Consider the following 21237-nt stretch of genomic DNA (forward strand, 5'->3'; position numbering starts at 1 on the left):
TGAATAAAGAACAAATATGGCATAGACTTATCTAACATTTTATCTTAGCCTTTGTTTAGGGAATCCTTGTTTCGTATGAAATTATTCTTTTATAGCTTGTACCGCCTTTGAACTTATAAGGTTGGACACTCTATTGGTTTATAAAGTTCCCTTAATTCAAATAAATACCATAAGAAAACTAAGCATAAGCTACTTTGAAGTTAACAAAGTAAGAATGCAGCAAAAAAATATGCATTCAATATTGCTTTCTTTGTGGTTCATTCTCATTGAAGGTGTCATTCAATTACAGGCATCGCATTATCATTGGGTTGTAAGTATATTCTGCTTCGAACAGAAGCTCTTTTTTCTGGTGATATTCCATCTTCTCTATGTATAGCGAAACACTAACTGTAATGACATGCCATGCATACAAGTAAACCATATTAGGCATATATGATATTTTGAAAATAAAAAAACAGTTAGTTTTGTGTACATGTTAAGTTGATGTCTCTCATGACTGCATTGTGGAATGTAGGTGACAGAAGCACCCTACACTAGACTCTGCGGAACGAAGTCTATTCTTACTGTCAATGGGCAATTTCCAGGACCAACGATCTATACACACAAAGGCGAAACAGTTGTAGTTGAAGTTGTCAACAGAAGCAAACATAACATCACCCTTCACTGGTAAGACCATTTCATTGAACTATTCTCCAAAGTTCTGACTGTAGGATGAAAATACTTTCTTTAGATCTAAAAGATTACATTTTTATTCGCTCCTATCTTCCTCATTACTTCAGGTTTATCATCTCCATCTGTGCCTAGTATATACTGTTAAACTGTTACTAGCGTTACAGCTTGATAAGAAAAAGTTTATAGGAAAATTGTTGTCTCTTTTGCAGGCATGGAGTGAAACAGCCGAGAAATCCATGGTCAGATGGACCTGAGTACATAACTCAGTGTCCTATCAAACCAGGAGGGAGATTTACACAAACTGTGATCCTGTCTCTGGAGGAAGGGACTCTTTGGTGGCATGCTCATAACGAGTGGACAAGAGCAACCGTCTATGGTGCTATCATAATCTATCCGAAACCTGGAACTTTTTATCCTTTTCAAAAGCCTGATCTTGAAGTGCCCCTCCTATTAGGTGCCCAATTCTTATATCATCCTCAAAAATAATGTTTTCATGCTTACTTGTCTGCGTATTGTACTGCTATTTTTGGTAGCCCTCTTTGTTCTTTGTATATATTATTTCATACTTGACACATTTCGATGACCAGGAGAATGGTGGAAGCGAGACATCTTTGAGATCTACGAGGAGTTTCGTGCCACAGGAGGATCGCCTAATGTATCAGATGCCTACACTATAAATGGCCAGCCTGGTGACTTGTATCCATGCTCTAAAGCAGGTTAGTGCAATTTTTGTACTTTAAACCTTTCAAGCAATGCAAGAGTAGAATTATGAGTGAAACAAAAGCAAAAATTATAGAAAGAGATCAATGTGAAATTGTTTTATAAAAAGTCTAAGGAACAAAACAAAAATTATAGTTAAGGTCAAAGATAAAGATTATGAAATTATCATCAGAATACAACCACATCACAGGTTTAGATTAACATATTGTTCTTAAGGTGTGTTTGTCACTTATAAAATATTTCCTTGTATTGCAGAAACGTTCAAAGTCCGAGTACAATATGGAAAAACCATTCTATTACGTATAATCAATGCTGCCGTAAATCAAATTCTCTTCTTGGCTATTAAAAATCATTCAATCACATTAGTTGGCACGGATGGAGAGTACACCAAGCCTTTTACAAGTGACTACATAACAATAGCCCCCGGTGAAACCATGGATGTTCTAGTTCATGCTAACCAGCTCCCAGGCCGCTATTATATGGCAGCTAGAGCATATTCAAGTGGGATTAACGTTGATTTCGATAACACCACAACCACAGCTGTTATAGAGTATGAAGGGGTTAATCTTAACGCGTCTTCAACCCTTTCCCTCCCTTACCTCCCAGCTTATAATGACACCAATGCATCTTATTCTTTCACGAGTAGCTTAAGAAGCTTAGCTAGTAAAGACCATCCTGTAAATGTACCCTTAAAGGTGAACCACCGAATATTCTCCACTGTCTCAGTTAACGCGTTACCTTGCCCTGCTAACCGTACATGTGAGGGCATAAATGGGACAAGATTTGCTGCAAGCATGAACAATATAAGTTTTGTTCTTCCTGATATTGATATTTTACAGGCTTATTATTACCATATCAAAGGCGTGTATGGTAAAAAGTTCCCAAAGTTTCCTCCTCTGCCATTTAACTATACTGCTGAATTTCAAGATTTGGCACTAGAAGTATCAAAACATAGCACCCAGGTGAGGATTTTTAAGTTCAATTCCACAATCGAGATAGTCTTGCAAGGCACCAATTTAGTTGCTGGACTAGACCATCCAATGCATATCCATGGACAAAGTTTCTATGTTGTTGGCTATGGATATGGTAACTTTGACAAAAACAATGACCCTAAGAACTACAATTTGGTGGATCCTCCTCTTCAGAACACCGTGATTGTGCCTAGAAATGGCTGGGCTACCATCAGATTCAAAGCTCACAACCCTGGTAAATTCCGATGCTTATATCTTGTTTTCTGATCTGTTTGCTTCATTTCGTTAACTTTGTTAGTCAGACATCAATACATATCTCTGACATACACCTAAGAATCTTCAATGAAAACCTGCACAATGGGCAGAATGATCGGGTTGTGTAGGAAGCTTTTATGCTTCAACAGTTTTGTTCGAATATGTCATGAAAATATGCATTATATGGTCCAAATGAGGTTCAATTAATCATACTTCGTGCTCATTTCAAGTGTGGAGTACCCTGACATGGTTATTACAAGTAAAAAGTAAAAGTACTTTAAAAACTATCTTCCATTCTAATTTGGATTGATGTCAACTTTGTTCAGGAGTTTGGTATGTGCACTGTCATTTAGAACGCCATGTTACATGGGGTATGATGACCACTCTCATTGTGAAGGACGGAAAAGACCCGGAATCACAAATGCTGCCTCCACCACCAGACATGCCACCGTGTTGAAGATGCTACTCAACCAGATTAATTATCAGTTTTTGATGATCTTAATAGAACTCTTGATTTTGGAATTTGTGGTGTTATGTTATTATCTATGGTTAGTCCATTGCAACTGGCACAACCTATTTCATTTGTTTGTGTAGATGAATGCGATTGTCATGGCATTTGGAAATAATGTTTGTAGCGATTTCTTTAAGAATTCATTACTCCAAGAAATTAGAAATCCAGTTCAAATTTTATGGCTCCAAATGCTATGCAACAGGAAAAACATTATTATAAACCATAATTATGTGACTAATCACACTGCAGCGTAACACACATGAGGCTTTGTTATATACCAACATGAACTATATACATATTCTCGGCATACAATAAAACAACAAAAGTATTCTTGAAAAGTCATCCAATTTTCATAGGAGGATATCTCTTCTGCCCTTGCAGAAAATTGTTTTCATGAAATAGGTAATACATGCAGTGACGCACGAGCTGCTAGCAGCAACCTGTACACGATGATGTACGTTGATTTGCAATTTGTCCCCTCATTAGTACATGAATATACGTTGGGAACAGTTAACTCCACATCCCATAACCCATTTGAAGGTAAAAGATTTTGCAGGGCTGCAGTTACTGATGCAGTTTCTAAGTGTCGTAGATGAAGATACATGACACCAAATAGGCACATACAATCCAGCTAGAATCTCAAAGGTCAAACGCTATTTGCATGAGATGACCCACATCATTTAAGTACTTGGTTGAGTTGTACTCTTCTGCATCAAAAAGCTCCACTGAGTAAGATCTTCGAAGGGAAGGTTTTTGAGTAAGCTTCCCAAGTTCAGAAGAGTTTGAGCCACCTTTCAGAATCTGCACAACCTGCAACACAAATAATCCATTAAAATCTCCTTGTTAATGACAAACAAACTGCACACCCGAACCTGAACACATCAACACACACCATCCCAACCCCCCCCCCCCCCCCCCCAATAAAAAGGAAAAAAGGCCAGGAGCATTTTTCTTTGGATAATATGATTCAAAAACATGCCTCACTCATTTGAGGTCTTTCAATTGAGAATTGATGAATACACATGTTAGCTGTCGTGGCCAGTAGATTTATTTGATCCTTGTCATAGCCATCGCCAAGATATGGGTCAATCAGTTCCTTTAAATTGCTCTTGTCAAGAAACGGTTTGGCCTGACATAATTAATTGAAGATGCTTAAGATCAGATAGCCAATATATTTGGAAGACTAGATTAGCAGAATGGAATTTGCGGGTGAGAAAGCATATCTATGTAAAGGATCATGCTCCTACCCACATAACTAGGCTCTTCTGAGTATTATCCAATGCAAGACGACCTGTAATAAGTTCCAGCAGGAGAACCCCATAAGCGTACACATCAGTTTTTTCATCCACTATGCCATGCATGAAGAACTCTGGGGGAAGGTAGCTGTAACAACCAGAGTTACAGTTAATTACTAGTAAACAATGGGCTCATGACAAAAAAGATCATTTAGTTCAATCTACCAACCCGAATGTTCCTTCAAACTTTGAAACGGTGTGGTGAGTCCATTGATCTGGAAGCCACTTTGCAAGCCCAAAATCTGAGATCTGCATTTGGAGTATTAATTAAACAAAAAAAATATATAAAATAAAAAAATAACGTCCATAATTGATCCACAAAATTCATTTTTAGATATTCTATGTAGCAGTAACCAAGAAAATAAATTTACATTTCACACAGTAAAATAACAAATCAAGGGCCTCAGAAAAAATTATTGAGGCAAACAAGGATCACAGCAAATTTCTCAAAAATCAACAATTACAAAAGAGAGACCGTTAGATCGAGTACTAGAATTCCTAAACAACCCTTTAATATGAGCATACAATACCTGTGCTTCAAAATCCTCTGTAAGCAGTATGTTGGCGGCCTTGATGTCCCTATGGATTATTCTCCGTTGACAACCTTCATGAAGATACTGTAGGCCTTCGGCTGAACCCAAGGCAATCTTATATCGAATATCCCATAGGAGTTTCTCCCTGGAACCTAAAAGGCAGAGATAAAGCCTCATTTATTTTCAATCAACAGCTAGTTGAAAAATGTACCAGGTATTAAAAAATGCTCTTCATTAATACCCACCACGGAGTACAGATTCTAAGCTTCCATTAGGAGACAAATCAAGAATGAGGTGCATGCCCCCTTCCACACCATAACCATTAACTTTAGCAATATTAGGGTGATTGACATGCACAATGATTCCAAGCTCGGATAGAAAGTCTGCAGCCAGCTCTTCAGGATCTCCCTTGGACAGACGTTTTACAGCGATTAGATGTCCACTTGGAAGAACTCCCTTATAAACCTCAGCATAACCTCCTTCTCCTATTTTATTTTCTGCACAAATGGGGGCCAGGGGAAATTAACGACAATGTGGATAAATAAATAATTAAGTACAAGTTAATAAATTGAATGGAAGTCAAGCAGCATTATGTTAATAATATTAACGCTCTGCAAAACTAATAAAGTCTTGGCTACATTTTGTTTAATCACCAAGTTTCAGATCACGAACCACAGAAAATCTCTTATAGAAATGGGGAAAAATGTAAATACAAAACGTTAGCTGCCCTTTCCCCTAAATGTAAACTCTGTAGGTGGTGGCTTAAATATTTAAAATTATAGACTTTTAACTTCTTAATTGACAACATCAAAATTACCTTTGCTAAACATATTTGTTGCCTCTTTAAGCTCTTTGAGTGAGAAATTTTTCCAAGATGGCTTGAAGAAGCACATTCCACTTTCTAGTGCAGGTATAACTGGGATCATGCGATGCCTAGCACTTTTACTCTTTCGCCTCGTAAGCTTTGGCAAAGTCAATGGATGAAGTGTCTGAAAACGCTTAGGTCCCTTTTTTAACATATGGATGAATCCTCGCCAGTGGGAATTTTGTCCACCAGAGTTATGTTCCGAGTCTGAGGTGCTCACCGTATCAGACTCTGAAAATTCCTCGGATTCTTCTCTGAGTGAGTGTTCATCTGCAGGCGCTTCTTCTGTCATCTCAAGTGGTTCCTCTGAATGAGAAAAGACTAATATAAAGGTTCTGTCAATATTACTGCAGACTATGTCACACCTAAAACTGGCAAGGATCATAAGCAGAAGAAAAGTAAAATCATCATACCATGAACAGGAAAAGGATCTGAGAGTCCAGATATTCGTCTGAGCCTCTGAAAGACGCCCCTCTCCGCAATTTCTGATGGATCACAAGAACTGTTTCTGCTGTTACCATTTCAATGAAACGAGTTATGAATAAATCAACTTGCCTTCTGCCCTCCCTCCCTCTTCACACCCAAAAAAAGATAGAGATAGAGCATAGAATCACACAAGCAGCTTACTAAAAATGATTCCAAAAGGAGTTCCTTCAACAAAGTCAAGACTAGAAAATCCCACACGCTACATACGTACACACAATGTAATTAAATGTTTTCAATGTGGTCACAAACTTACATAGAACTGTTTTGCTTGTGAAGGATCCCAAATAAACAGTATCAGTTAAGAAAAACAGCCAATTTCCACATACTATAAAATCTTAATAGTATAATATGTTTCAAATGACCTAAACAAGAGAAAACGTAATGAAAAAGGTGCACAAAGAAATCGCAAAGAGACAGCTTGAGCTCATACCCTACAAAAAACAATCATCAGATTGCTTGATGTATTCTGATCTCATTACTGGGTTTTGCACATGATACAGCTAGTTAAAGACATATGATATGATTTTCTAAATGAAGATGAAAAAGGCACATCTACTAACCACTACTCATAATTAAAATTTTTAGATATAACTATGAATATGTAACAGATACTAAAGCCTAATGATGTGAAAAAGGCACATCCTTTGCTTGCACTTTTATTTTGACATCCTTTAACATGCCTCTAGAAAGATTTCCGTTTTAATCTTCTCAAAGTCGGCTATTACATTTTTGCTATCCAAATCACCAAAAGAGTAAAACGAATATAAGTTTCTTAATTGTCTCACATGACTACAAGCATTCATCAATAGTATAGGTTAATAACCTTCCAAAAGAAGTAAACAATCCTATTATTAACTCATTTTAAACATTCATATCATTTCATACATATCATTAGCTTCAGGGAAAGACCCCCCCCCCCTACTGTAAATACATTTGCCTCTCGAAACACAAACATCTCCCTTTCAAAAACAAAGAGGTTTTAATCCACAATTATATTGATTATGAACAAAAATAGTTCCATTTTGACAAACCTTTCCCTATCCTCACCATTATTAACCCCTTAAACACTTATTTAATCTCCAACTCCATAATAACTCTCCAAAACATCCCTATTCTACCATCATTGTTTACAAAATATCCACAATATATGCTAAACAAAATACATTCAAAACCCATATCAGCCATAGCCTTCCTACCCCGGCTTCGGCCTTGGCCGAGAGATAAACATATAGAGCACAAGAAAAAACACTACAAACAACATAGCAAAATTTGTTGCATGTTCAAAGTACTACATTAACAATTGCATTTCACATGAACAAATGAGCACTAAATGTGCAACTAGAATGATCATCAACAAATAACCATCAAATTATATCATTATGAATTTATGATCATTTCTTTGAATTATTTTAAATCAATGTTTATCCAATATCAAACAATTCATACACAAATAAAGCAAAAAACCAAAAGAAAATAGATTTTAAAAAAAAAATTAAAAATGCAAAGAAATTAAAAATAATATATGAAAGAAAATGATGAAAAATTACCGAGGAGGTAGAGGGGAATGCTCCATAAATTTCAAAGAGAAAGGGAAAAGAATGAGGCAAGCCAGAGGAGACAAAAATGGAGAAGTTCTTTAATTTTAAAAATTCCGCTTTATTTCCGAAATACTTTGCTGGAATTTCGGCAACTTTTTTTTTTTTTTTTTTTTTTTTTTTTTTTTTGTTTTTTTGTTAAAAATGGAATTGTTTCGTCTGTTGCTAAATAGGATTATATTACTCTTATCAGAAAATTTAAAATGTACAACAAATATTTATCTCTTATTACAAACAGATAATATCCATTTTTTTTTTTTTGGGTGAAATAAGGATTTGAGATGAATTAATCAAAGATACTGTGATTGTTGACGGCACGAAATCGTTGTTGCGATGCCTGCACTACGGAGTAGACCGTTCTCATTCCTTATTCAAGAAAAATAAAATTATTTTGTGATTTAGGCTCACCACTCGGCATGTTTAGTTGTTTGTAATTTTTTTTTTAAAATTTTTTTTTTTAACAAAGATTTCATATAACGAAACAAAAATACAAAACAACAAAGGAAACAAAAAAAAGGAAATCAAAACAAAACAACAATCAAAAAGACCAAAAGAGAAAATGTCACTGACTGACGAGCACGAAGAACCTGAAATTTTTTCAGTGGAGGCAGATGCACCATGGTGCATCCAGTGTTCTTTAAAAAAAGGTGGAATGAACATTTAGCTATTCAGTAAAGAACATATACTTGTTTTGTAAAGAACATATAGCTATTTTATAAAGAACATCTGTTTTGGGTGTTTTTGACTGACGAGCACGAAGAACCTGAAATTTTTTCAGTGGAGGCAGATGCACCATGGTGCATCCACTTGGTGCATCCAGTGTTCTTTAAAAAAAGGTGGAATGAACATTTAGCTATTCAGTAAAGAACATATACTTGTTTTGTAAAGAACATATAGCTATTTTATAAAGAACATCTGTTTTGGGTGTTTTTGTCCATCGGGAGAGTTACAACACGAAGACTGATCCGGGGTGAGCTGTACCTGCAAAACAAACGGAGACACCAGTTGGGTGGTGCTCCGCCTCCGACGCATAAGTTAGAAACTTGAAGAGAGAAAAAAAAGGTGCGGAAATTTAAGTGGGGATCCGCTCGGATTCCAAGCTCAGGATGTCTCTATCAAAGAGTGAAATGTGTAATAAATGGTAAAACGTGTCCTCAAAATGAGGGACATCTCCCTATTTATAGGGTCTTTGGGAATTGTGCCCCTGATTAGGTTACTGAACCCTAATCATTGGTGGATTGCGCCGTTTGGCGGTATTCTCGGGATTTGGGCCTGAAGGCTGCCTCTTCCCTTGATTTCGGGAATGACACGTGTCGAGCAGGGATTGGTCAATTTTAGACCAATCTTGGGCTGACACGTGTCACCTTCTGATTGGGCCACGTGGCAGGGTAAAATTACCCTAAACATTTGCCCCTCACAGATGTGACGTGGCACGCCACGTGGCATCTGTGACACATGTCACGCTCCAGCTGGCGGTAATTTTACCGTTATAGAGTAACCGTTCATCTTCCGGGTAAATTACGGAAATGCCCCCTAATTTACCCTCTCTATATAGCCGTTTTACCCTCATAATTTTGTACGTTTACAAAAATTTTCTAGAGAGAAACTTCGAGAGAGCAGAAGACATCCGTTTTAGTCAGGCGCGAGCAAGAAACTTTGTTCTTCCGCAACCCAGCCGGACCCACCTTTCTTCAGATATCAAATCCAAAGGTACCGTCTCTGTCTCTCTCAACTCTTTTCTTTTTTCACCGTTTGTACATATTTCTTGCAATAAATGGATGCATCACCAACACACACGGCGCAGAGTCTAGCCGGTCACTAGGGACGGCTGAGTCTAGGACTGGGAGTGCCGACTCGGGGTGTTGGGACCACCCTTTGCCATGGATTCCCACCAGTTATGTGTCTGTGCAGGACACCATGGCTCGGACAATGCAGACGGCCACTGATCCGAATTATAGAAGCGAAGGCTCAGGCGGCCAAACGCCTGAGGGATAATCGTCTGGTTAGGGAGACCAGACAGCTCTTGAGAGATCCCCTCCGCGCGCCCCTTCAACCCCTGCTGACTCTTTCTTGGAAGAGTGTGACCAAGGCGGCGACGAGGCCGCCTCTGCCCCCATGGACCAAAGCGAGGGGGAGACGGAGAGCGACAGCTCCGCCTCTACCTCCGAGAGTAGCGATGACTTGCCCCCTCTTCCGGATAGCGAGGAGGAAGAAAGGAAAAAGTGGAATGAGAAGGACGATCCCTTTAGCATCCACGTCACCTCCAAGGACCGAATCCAGATGGGGGAGAACTTAGAGAATTTTAAGAAAATGCACCCGCTTGGAGACGGGTATAAGATCCGGGTGCCGCCTGAGCTGGGCACCATCGCTTGGGGGGATGATCAAGAGAACGCCAACAGCTATTTTGGCTGTTATGAGGCGGCGTTCAAAGCCGGCCTTCGCTTCCCCCTTCACCAGGCGGTGAAGGTAATTTTGAGAGGCTACGGCCTTGGGGTCTGGCAACTTACCCCCAACTCCTGGACCAACATTCTGGGGTTTGTTTCCGCCTGCGAGTTCCAAGGGCTTAACCCCGGCTAGGAGGCCTTTGCAAGCATGCATTATCTCAGCAGAAGCCCAGGCGGCTGGAGGGCGTGGTATACTCTAACCACACAGCCGCAATACATGATGACCTTGGACAAGGTCTCCAAGTTCGATGGATGGAAGCACAGGTTCTACCTGATGTCAGCCCCATCCAGACGGGAAAATTATGAATTCCATCTGTATAATAAGAAGCCCGACTTGTTGGGCAGGAAGTGCGCTCTTCCCCGGATCCCAGAGGAAGACTTTGACAAAATAATCGGGGCAGACTTTTTCGGCCTCACAGACGCAACTCTGTCAACCGGGGAAACAATAAAAGTCCCTAAGAATTGGATTCCCAAGAGCGCCTGGTTCAGGGATGAATGTTTCCTAGCCGCCTGCGGGCTAGGGCACATGTTTAATAAACGTATGCGCCTGGGTTCACACCGTCTGTAGTATTTTTCTATCGGAATTGATTTATGATTCTAATCAATTTCTTTCTTTTTTGCAGAAGAAGCGCTAAACATGTTGCAGTCGGAAAAAAACTCCCAAGCGGTCTTCTGCGACCATCCGCAAAGATCTTGCGGAGAAAGCTGCGGCCGAGCTCAAGGCCAAGGTATTGAGCGCCTGACCCTTTCTTAAGTTTATTTTATAAACTGTCTTGCCCGAATACTAACCTTTACTTGTGTATTTTCACAGTGGGGAGAAGTTGGGAAATCGTTTGAGAAGAATCTCAAACGGGCTAGAGAGGAGGCCCCAGCCGTTCTCAATAAAATAAAAAAGTCTGCCTTTGCGTCAACTCCTGGCGCCTCAGCCGGGGCTAAGACGATGTGGGTTGCGGGGCGACTCGAGAAGGTAGGCGGCAGCGTGGGCCTTGATCTTGTCAACCCCTTATCAGCAGCCGCGGGGTTCACCACGCCTGCAAGCGTTTCCCGCTTGGCCGGCTCTGAAGGTAAGAACCCTTTTGAATCCCCGCTTGAGCTGGGGTGGCCTTTACGGGTGAAATCCCACTCCCAACAAACGTCATCCTCAGACGGTCGGCAACAGATAGGTGCTGCCTTAGTTTCGCACTCATCACGTGTTGATTGTGGTGCAGATCAATCTCCCCGCTGGCCAGACGTCCAGAAGCACGCCAAGGCCATGTTGGATGCCGTCCGGAAGAGGGATAAGGACAATATCCCTGGAATAGAGACGTTCAATCTTGAACGCATTCTATCCCTTCTGGCTGAGGTAAGAAACTTGTCAACTTAATGTTATTTTTTCCAAGTAATTATCCCGCCTGTAATTCTTATACTGCCTGCTTTGCAGGCCATGCTGCGAGTGGACGGGCTCAAACGTCCTTATTCCCGCAAACGGGAAGAGGTAAAAAGGGCCAAGAAGTCCGCCATAGACGCTGATAATATTGCTTTACACTCGACTATCGTAAATGAACTTGAAACTAAAGCAATAATTATGACACAGGCGTCTAAAATCCAGCAGCTGAAGCTAGATTTGAAGGCGGCTGACCAGCGGGCAACAGATGCTGAGACGGCCAAGAAGGGGGCGGAGGAGGCCCAGAAGAAGCAGACGAGAGCGCCAAGCAGGCTGATGAGGCGCTCAAGAAGGCCCAGGCGGACCTTGGCAAACTGAAAGCCAAGGTTGAGAGACTGGAGAAGGATGTTGCTCAAGCTTAGAAAAACTTTGCAACAACCCTGGAGGCGGAGCAAAACCGCCTTGTTGCTGAGAGTGATGCTAACAACGACGCCTGTATGAAGATTACTTGGGCTGCCTTGTACCCAGAAGCTGATTATAACATCTGGGCAATGGCACACAGCTATGCCGAGTACGTGGTGTACTAGAGAGAGCAAGGTGAGCCAGAGCCTGCCTCCTTTGAAGCCTGGCTCAGCAACAGTGAGCCAATCGCGCCTGAGCTTCCTGGTCCCGACGAAGCGCACCAAATTCCCTCAGATGATGAGGAGAAGGTGGAGAACCAGGAGGCTCCGTCTGCAAGTCAGAAGTGACCCCTCAGCGGAAGTATGCCAGTCTTTGCTTTTTCAATTCCTTTTTATTCAGCGGCTGTATGCCAAAACTTGCTTTTTCCGGCCTGCGTGCCGAGTATTTGTGTTTTTACCGGCTATGCAGCCGGGTTAATTAACAATTTCTTTCTCCCGGACGGGGTCTGGTTAACATTTGATCCATTACAACCGTTTGGTTGGATGGACTTTTATGAATTGCACCGACTAGGTCGGTTTTGATCATTTAGCATTTGAATTTTTTTTTTTGCAAATTTTAATTTTTTCCTAACTTATCGAAAGCATGCGGCGATTTCTTGCCTAACTTATCAAAAGCATGCGGTGAATTCTTGCCTAACTAATCAGTAGTCCGGTTGTCCTTGCCCCTTGACGGCTGTGTGATTGGTTTCAATTGGAGCTGGTTAATTGACTTGAAAACGTCTGATGCTGCAAAGAGCATGATATGTTTACAAGTCAATCAATCACAGTAGTGATTGCCCCAAACCAAGTGCACAGCCGTACACCAACAGGCGTTTCAGTCACTACACAGACGGCTTATGCCCGTCTTGGTAGAGATTTCATAGCCATTGAACTCTTGCCCCAATTGGGGTGAGGTGCAATTTTAAAATAAATAACCTGTGAGAACTTCAGCCGGTTACCGACTGATACCTATGGGCATCCGATATTTAGGAACTTATTCGTTCTTCGTAGGTTATTTTAGTTAGACGGCTATGAGTTGACCAATTTGGTCGTTCAATTTTTACCGTTTGCATGGATACGTAGAACCGACAATCTTTTCTCTGCGACGATTGCACCCGGAGGGGTGTCGCCGGACGACTTTTTCCATGTTGGGACAGGCGATTTTATAAAAATAGCAACCATCCGGCCATTTTAGCCTCTGGTCCTTTTTTAGACCGGTTGTGTAGCCACTAAACGTTTTTGTGCTTAGTTTCTTAATCAGTGTTGAATTTACACTAAGTATCGAACTTATTTTTTTAAGCATACGAGTCTGTCTAGGTAATATCCAGACGGACAGACAAATATTTGATCATACTAAGTATCAAACTTAGTTAGATAAATGGAGAATCCGTCTGAGTATTACCCAGGCGGATAGTATCATACTAAGTATCAAACTTAGTTAGATAAATGGAGAATCCGTCCGAGTATTACCCAGGCGGATAGTCAAGCAGTTGAATAAACAAAATCAAACTTAAATAAACAAGATATCCGAGTATTACCCAGGCGGACTAACAAATGAAACCTTCACTAAGTATCGAACTTAGTTAGGTAAATGAGGAATCCGCCTGGATATTACCCGGATGGATAATCAAACGATAATTTTGCAAACAAAGTCTGAATCTTCATTAACTGACACTATTTAAAAAAAATTTACATTCTCAGAAGTAGTACTTTTTTAGATTGTCTACATTCCAAGTTCTAGGCAGGCGCCTTTCGTCTGGAGTTTCCAGGCGGTAGGTGCCGTCCCTTACTTCTTCATAGATCCGGTAAGGGCCTTCCCAATTTGGGGTTAGCTTTCCCAACTCATTGGCCCTACCGGTTGCCTCCATTTTTCGTAACACTAAGTCGTCAACTTTCAAAGGACGCTTGTGTAATTTTTTGTTGTAGGCTCTCGTCATTCTCAGACGGTAAATCTCATGACGCAAGGCGGCATTGCCCCTGCGTTCTAGGAGTGAATCCAATGCCAGGCGCATTGCTTTCTAGTTTGCCTCTTCATCATACAGCATGACTCTGAGAGTCGGCTCGTAATGTTTGATGGGCAAGACGGCTTCAGCACCGTAAACCATGAGAAATGGGGTTTCACCGGTTGCCCCTTTCGCTGTTGTCCGGATGGCCCACAGGACATGGATTAATTCTTCTTCCCATAAGCCACCAGCTCTTTCTATTTTCTTTTTAATGTCGTCTGAGATGAGTTTGTTGAAAGCTTTAACTTGGTCGTTTGCTTGGGGCCGGCCAACAGATGCGAAATATCTTGAGATCCCCTGATCTCCCAACCAAGTTTTTAGCTGAGGCGTCTCAAACTGAGGACCATTATCAAAAACCATAGACATGGGTACCCCGTACCGGGTGATAATGTTCTTCTAGATGAAGGAAATTACGTCTGAGGTCTTGATGTTTTTAACCGCCTCAGCCTCAACCCACTCGGTGAAGTAATCCACAGCCACTAAGATATAGCGCTTTCCGCCTGGAGCAGGCGTGTTAGGACTTAGAATGTCCATGCCCCATTTTGCAAACGGGATTGGGCTGTGGATGGTCGTCAGATCAGTAGCAGGACGGTGAATGAGTTTGCCAAATTTTTGGCACTTGTCACATTTCTTCACCAACTCCTTGGCGTCCGCCTCAAGATTGGGCCAAAAGTAATGTCGTCTGGCTCTGACGGCTAGGGACCTGCCGCCTATGTGAGTGGCGCAGAATCCCGAGTGCAAGTCTTCGAGAATTTCTTTCCCATTTTCTAGGGTGACACACTTCAACAAAGGCTTTAGAAACCCCGCCTTGAAGAGTTCTCCATTTTTCAACTCGAATCTTGAAGCTCGCTTTTTCTGGACGGCTGCTTCCTGTGGCGAATCAGGAAGTGTGCCGTCTGAGAGATAGGCCTGGATGCCATCCATCCAGGTAGAGCTTCGGTCCAGAATTCCAACGGGATCCTCATAGATGCTTCTCTTTTCAAGAACTTCCCAGAAGACTGACCGAGGCGTATCATGGCAGGCGGAAGATGGCAGCTTTGACAATGCATCCGCCTGGCTGTTTTCTGACCTAGGCACCTGATTCAGCCGGAGTTCCTCAAGTGCCTTGGTCACTTCTTTGACTGCCTGAAGATATTTAATCATAGCTGGATGAGTAGCCTCGTAGCTTCCCTCATACTGGCTAACAACCAATTGAGAATCAGAGTAGGCTTCAATTTTCATGGCCCCTGCCGCCTTACACATGCGAATGCCGGCTAGCAGGGCTTCATATTCCGCCTCATTGTTAGAGGCCTGAAATTTGAAGCGTAGTGCATACTCAAATCTGTCTCCTTCAGGAGACTCATAAATTACGCCTGCACCACATCCGTTCTTTGTAGAGCTCCCGTCTACGTACACTTTCCAAACCTGATCAAGATTATCCGGAGCCACCGGACGAGTCATTTCCACAATGAAGTCGGCAAACGCCTGACCTTTCACTGCCTTTCTTGGTTCGTAAGTGATTTCAAGGCTCTGCATTTCAATAGCCCATTTCAACATTCTCCCGGATGAGTCCAAGGTAGACATTGGCCGCTTGAGTGGTTGGTCCGTGTAAATCACCACCGGATGTGCCAAAAAGTAAGGCTTCAATTTTTTGAATTCCATATACAAAGCGAGGCCAAAATTTTCAACCATGGGGTACCGGAGTTCAGCATTTTTAAGAACATGGCTAATGAAGTAAACCGGGAGCTGCACGCCGTCTCGCTCAGCAAGGAGAATGGCACTGAGGGCATGGTCTGAGATGGCTAAATACATGTATAACGTCTCCCTAGGCAAAGGACTGACCAACCTAGGCAAAGAATGTAAATGCTCTTTCAACCTCTGGAACGCCGCCTCAGCATCATCCCCCCATTCAAATCTGGTCTTCTTCCTGATTGCTTGGAAGAAGTAGAGGCATTTGTGACCGGCTGAGGAACCTCCCCAGGGCGGCCAGACAACCGGTGAGTCTCTGAACTTCCTTAACAGAGCAAGGTGATCCGTCTGTAGCTTGGATTTGACTATCATGTCATCAATGTACGCCTCCACATTCCTCCCAATCTGATTAATGAAGATCGTATTAATCATCCGTTGGAAAGTGGCAGGCGCATTTTTCAAGCCAAACGGCATCACAGTATAACAGAATAGCCTCTGATCAGTGACGAAGGCCGTCTTCTCTTGATCTTTCTTCCACAGGGGTATCTGATGGAAGCCAGAGTAGGCATCCATAAAGCTCATCAAGGCGTGCCCGGCTGTAGAATCGACCAGATTGTCGATCTTTAGAAGCGGATAACTGTCCTTTGGACACGCCTTGTTGAGGTCTGTGTAATCAACACACATGCGCCAGGTCCCATTCGGTTTCTTCACAAGGACCACATTGGCCACCTAGTCGGGGAAATTACAAGGCCGAATGAACCTAGCGTCTAGCAGCTTTTTGACTTCGGCAGCTGCCGCCTGACTTCTTTCCTCGCCGTGGTTTCTTTTCTTTTGCCGGATGGGCTTCTTTTTGGGGTCCACGGCGAGTTTGCGGACAGCAAGATCCGGGCTGACGCATGGCATCTCTTCCACTTCAAAGGGAAAAATGTCTTTGGATTCTTTCAGCAGAAGGTGCAAGCTTGCACCCAAGGTAGCATGAGCAACCGTCCCAACCTTAACAGTGCGTTCTGGACGTCTGTCGTCCAATACGAGATCAATGCTTTCGCCAGCCGGTGGGGGACGGAGCTCATCTGACCGTTCACCGGTTAGTGATTGCTATTTTTTCTCTTTTTTCACCTCCACCAGCAGACGAGCCTTTCTTTTCTTTCCGGCTGATGATGGGGTAGGAGCTGGGTCGGCCTCCTTGACGTTGTCAAGGTCTATTTGTTCCTGACCGCCTGGGGCCACGGTATCTCGGACGGCTGAGAGATAACATTCCCGGGCCGTCTTCTGATCCCCATTCAAGGAACCAACAGAGCCTTCATCCCTCTCATACTTGATGAGCATGAGGGAAGGGATGATTACTACCTTGGCTACGTTGAGGGTTGGCCTGCCAAGAATGATTTTATAGGCGGTCAACTCCTCAACGACCAAGAATCTGACGACAATATGTCGTCCTTGGCCTTTCTCTCCCAGCCGGATGGGTAAATCAATTCTCCCGGCTGGGTAGACCATCCCACCCCCAAAACCAACCAAGGGGTGGGTGACCGGATGCATGATGCTGACGTTGTATTTCAGCTTTTGCAAGCACCGGAGACTGATGATGTCTGATGAGCTGCCGGTGTCTATAAGGATCCGTCCAACCAGCTGATTGGCAACCTTACATTCAATGACCACCGGGTCATCATGCGGGCGGCGAACGCTGCCCCTATCCTTCTCAGTGATCAAGACGTCTGGGAAGGAGGAGCTGGCTTCCGCCTGCTCATCATCATCTTTGTCCATCTTTCGAAGATGGCTCATGGTGCCCCGGATGATAGGGCCACCACATGAGAACCCACCTGCTATAGTGTAGACCGGCTCCTTATCGGTATCCGAGATACTAGCAGGCTGGGGGGTAGTCTTGGAGGAGTGACCCTTGTTTTTCTTTTTTGCCCCAGCTGGGGACTTAGAAATGTAGGACTTCAACAGCCCTTTGTCAGCCAGACGGTCCAACGCACGCTGAAGACTGAAGCAGTCGTTGGTGTCATGGCCGACCTCCTCATGGAACTGACAGAATTTATTCTTGTTTCGTGACTGGACAGAACTCTTCATAAGATTCGACTTCTCAATGGACAGTCGGTCCTTTACCTCCATGAAGATGGAGTTGCAGGCTTCTCAATGGACAGTCGGTCCTTTTCTTCTGGGACGGCTGGTCAGAGTCAGTAACCGCCCAGACTTCTTTTCTTTTCTTGCTCTCTTCTTTGTTTTTAGCAGGCTGAGCTGACCGGCTGTCTTTCTGTTTGTCAGACTTCTTGGAGTCTGATTGGCTACCAGGCGAGCAGAGGTCGGTAGCTTGAATGTAGCTTTCCGCCTCCCTCAGGGCCGCCTGTAGGGTGAAAGCCCCTTTTCTGACTAGGTCGAACTTAAAGGTCGACCCGTCTCTCAGACCTTTAAAAAAGTCTGTAAAAGCTACCTCATCAGGTAGTCCCTGAATCTGAATTCTGATCAGGTTGAACCGCCTGACATATGAGCGCAGCCCTTCTCTCTCTCCCTGCTTAACAGTGCTCAAATCAAGGCTTGTTTTCTTAGCAGGGATGTTCATTGAGAAGTTGGAAGCAAACAGGAAGGCAAGCTTCCTGAAGCTGTCTATGGACCCGGCTGGCAGGTTGCCAAACCATTGTTGGGCAATGCCCTTCAATGTAGCCGGGAAGCATCGACACCAAGTGGCATCATCCAACCCCTGCAGATACATGAGGTTGGTGTAAGCCATGAGGTGGTCTTCCGGATTGGTGGTACCATCATAGGTACCAACCAACACATTCTTAACCTTGGCCGGCTGAGCCGCCTCGGTTATCTCCCAAGTGAACGCAGAAGGTTGTTCACCCAAGCGCAGCAGGCGAAGCTGCCAGTCTAATGGCTGGACATTTGGATATGCCGCCTGTCCCCCAAAGAGGGCCGGCTGCATCAAGTGAGGAGGATACTGTCCGTAATCCTAAGTAGGCACATACGGTACATTTCCAATCATATGAGGGCCAGAATGGACGGTATTACCGCCTGTCTGACTCTCATGCAAGGAGGGTGCATTCCCTGCAGAAATATTGTTGAAGCTGTCTGGAAAGTTCGACGTTGAAGCCGACTCAGACAACGATTGATTTCTCTTCCGGTTGATGATCTCCCGGGCATCGAGAGTTGATTTTTTACTTCTCACCGGCTGATGAGGTCGGCGAGGGTTATTGGTGTTCGTCCAAGGAAGGAGAATTTTCGACCAATCGATGGTCCCGACTGCCTTCTCCTTTGGGTGAGGAGTGGGCTGCCGGTTTCTGACTGACTTCCCCTTCTCTGGAGGAGTCTTCTTCGCCGACTGACCTTTACTTGGGCTAGTCTGGCTTTTGGTGATCAGCTTTGTAATTTCACCCTTGAAACTCGTCATGAACCTCATGAGTTCGTCTCGGGTGACAGGGGCCGATCCAGCTGCCGTTTGGGTTGCCCCTTCCGGCTGCCCAGTAGGTCTGCTCGGACCCGCCTCGGGAGAGTTACAAAACGAAGACTGATCCGGGGTGAGCTGTACCTGCAAAACAAACGGAGACACCAGTTGGGTGGTGCTCCGCCTCCGACGCACAAGTTAGAAACTTGAAGGGAGAAAAAAGGTGCGGAAATTTAAGTGGGGATCCGCTCGGATTCCAAGCTCAGGATGTCTCTATCAAAGAGTGAAATGTGTAAGAAATGGTAAAATGTGTCCTCAAAATGAGGGACATCTCCCTATTTATAGGGTCTTTGGGAATTGTTCCCCTGATTAGGTTACTGAACCCGGTGGGCTGCGCCGTTTGGCGGCATTCTCGGGATTTGGGCCTGAAGGCCGCATCTTCCCTTGATTTCAGGAATGACACGTGTCGAGTAGGGATTGGTCCATTTTAGACCAATCTGGGGCTGACACGTTTCACCTTCTGATTGGGCCACGTGGCAGGGTAAAATTACCCTATACAACATCCAGTTTTATATGGTTTTTTTGTAAATTTCAAGAACATTTGTAATATTAGTAAAGAACATGATAATATTAAAGAACATCATTCATATAGTACAATTGGTATAAATGATCATGTATGTATATAAAAATGTACATTTTACTGTATTATAATGTACATTGTATTATATTCTAATGAACATATACGTTATAATGTTGGTTACATGTTTTATGTACATTGTATTATTTGCATCATATAAGTATATAAAAAAAGAATATTTAACTGTATTTTAATGTACATGGTATTATTTGGATCTACAACTTTTTCTAAATTTGTCTATTTTCTTGCTTTCTTCTTCCAAAATATATTAATCGGTTGATCTTCTTCAAGAATTTCATTTTATTTCTCATTGCAACTACAAAATTATATCAAAATCACAATTAGTTTTTAATAAAATCAAATATTACAATTTTCAATAAATTTTATAAAAAACAAACACTCAAACTCAAAATAAACAAGTATGAATATCAAATAAACAAGTATAAATGTCGAATTTGGTCTTACCTTTCATTTCTATTTGTCATCTTGAACAATTTTGGGCTCAAAATTTCGAATTTCTTTAAATTTTGTTTGAGGTTTGAGGAATTTAAACGGGTTTGAAGTTTTGTTTGGAGAAAAAAAGTGAACTTTTGGTAAAAAAAAATTGAAATGATTTGTAATTAATGTATGGTAAAAAAAATTTAATTATAGTACTATTTATCTATTTCATTATACAAAATTTCTTTTTAAAAAAAATATATATATACAAAATTGTTGCATAAAAAACTGATGTACATTACAAATGAACACTATGTTCCATTATGTATATGTCCATGTACATTATAAATGATTGTTATGTTCTTTAATATGACCATGTTCATTAGTATATATCTGAATGTTCATTCCGCCTTTTTGTATTTTGGAGCGGATGCACCATGTGGATCGTGCATCCGCCTCCACAAACCAACTATTATGAAGAACCAATCAGTGAGCTGGAGCCACCCATAGACGAGGAACTTTACGAATCCAGCAAGAACCAAATTGTAACAGAATATCTCTAATAGCCCCCAACAACCTAACACAAGAAATATCATCCGAGCACGAACGACATAACATGGAAACAAGAACTAAGATGTCTGTATACATGAGAAGACAAAAAAAAAACCCTTTTCGTCTAGCAGCTTGAAGAGCCCATAAGTAGTTCTGATAGTAAAGCTGACGAGGTTCGACAGTCTCGGGCACACCCACCCAAAACAGTAATGGAAAGCTCCTCTCTGAAAATCCAACGTGCCCCTGCAGCCTGATCACAATTGTTACCGAGCACCATCAAAGAGTGTACAACAATCTACGATACCTGAATGTAAGCCACATAAACACCCAGATGTAACAGGAGGAGAGACGAAACAGACGTCGCCGGAAAGATAACACGGAGCTAGAAAGCTTAGCAACCTTAAAAC

The 21237-nt window shown here is 42.4% G+C and overlaps 2 protein-coding genes across 4 annotated transcripts; one reads left to right on the top strand and one right to left on the bottom strand.

Moving 5' to 3' along the window:
- Positions 1 to 212: 212 nt before the first annotated feature.
- LOC110716188 (laccase-15-like) lies at positions 213 to 3187 on the top strand. Its single transcript, XM_021894811.1, has 6 exons — positions 213 to 310; positions 515 to 666; positions 882 to 1126; positions 1260 to 1388; positions 1648 to 2598; positions 2945 to 3187. The coding sequence occupies exons 1-6, from the start codon at positions 215 to 217 to the stop codon at positions 3073 to 3075; spliced, it is 1704 nt and encodes a 567-aa protein (XP_021750503.1). The 5' UTR covers positions 213 to 214; the 3' UTR covers positions 3076 to 3187.
- Positions 3188 to 3329: 142 nt separating this feature from the next.
- LOC110716189 (receptor-like cytosolic serine/threonine-protein kinase RBK2) lies at positions 3330 to 8393 on the bottom strand. Of its 3 annotated transcripts, none has more exons than XM_021894813.1 (9): positions 7856 to 8393; positions 6236 to 6330; positions 5775 to 6143; positions 5203 to 5454; positions 4955 to 5109; positions 4594 to 4673; positions 4377 to 4512; positions 4109 to 4258; positions 3330 to 3939 (listed from the first exon to the last, which is right to left on the bottom strand). In XM_021894813.1, the coding sequence occupies exons 1-9, from the start codon at positions 7879 to 7881 to the stop codon at positions 3769 to 3771; spliced, it is 1434 nt and encodes a 477-aa protein (XP_021750505.1). In that variant the 5' UTR covers positions 7882 to 8393; the 3' UTR covers positions 3330 to 3768. The 3 variants fall into 3 exon arrangements, with proteins under 3 accessions (XP_021750505.1, XP_021750504.1, XP_021750507.1); XM_021894812.1 differs by having other exon boundaries at positions 3331 to 3939; positions 6236 to 6333; XM_021894815.1 differs by having other exon boundaries at positions 3333 to 3939; positions 5775 to 6128; positions 6236 to 6333.
- Positions 8394 to 21237: the final 12844 nt, after the last annotated feature.

Source organism: Chenopodium quinoa, unplaced genomic scaffold (genome assembly GCF_001683475.1).
Source record: "Chenopodium quinoa cultivar QQ74 unplaced genomic scaffold, ASM168347v1, whole genome shotgun sequence".
NCBI lineage: Eukaryota > Viridiplantae > Streptophyta > Magnoliopsida > Caryophyllales > Amaranthaceae > Chenopodium > Chenopodium quinoa.

Coding starts and splice junctions, on each gene's coding strand:
- LOC110716188 (XM_021894811.1), top strand. CDS start 215: ATGCAGCAAAAAAATATGCATTCAATATTGCTTTCTTTGTGGTTCATT. Junction 311..514: donor CATCGCATTATCATTGGGTT/GTAAGTATATTC, acceptor TGTGGAATGTAG/GTGACAGAAGCACCCTACAC. Junction 1,389..1,647: donor GTATCCATGCTCTAAAGCAG/GTTAGTGCAATT, acceptor CTTGTATTGCAG/AAACGTTCAAAGTCCGAGTA.
- LOC110716189 (XM_021894812.1), bottom strand. CDS start 7,881: ATGGAGCATTCCCCTCTACCTCCTCG. Junction 6,144..6,235: donor AGATCCTTTTCCTGTTCATG/GTATGATGATTT, acceptor CCTTTATATTAG/TCTTTTCTCATTCAGAGGAA. Junction 5,110..5,202: donor CTTAGAATCTGTACTCCGTG/GTGGGTATTAAT, acceptor TCTGCCTTTTAG/GTTCCAGGGAGAAACTCCTA.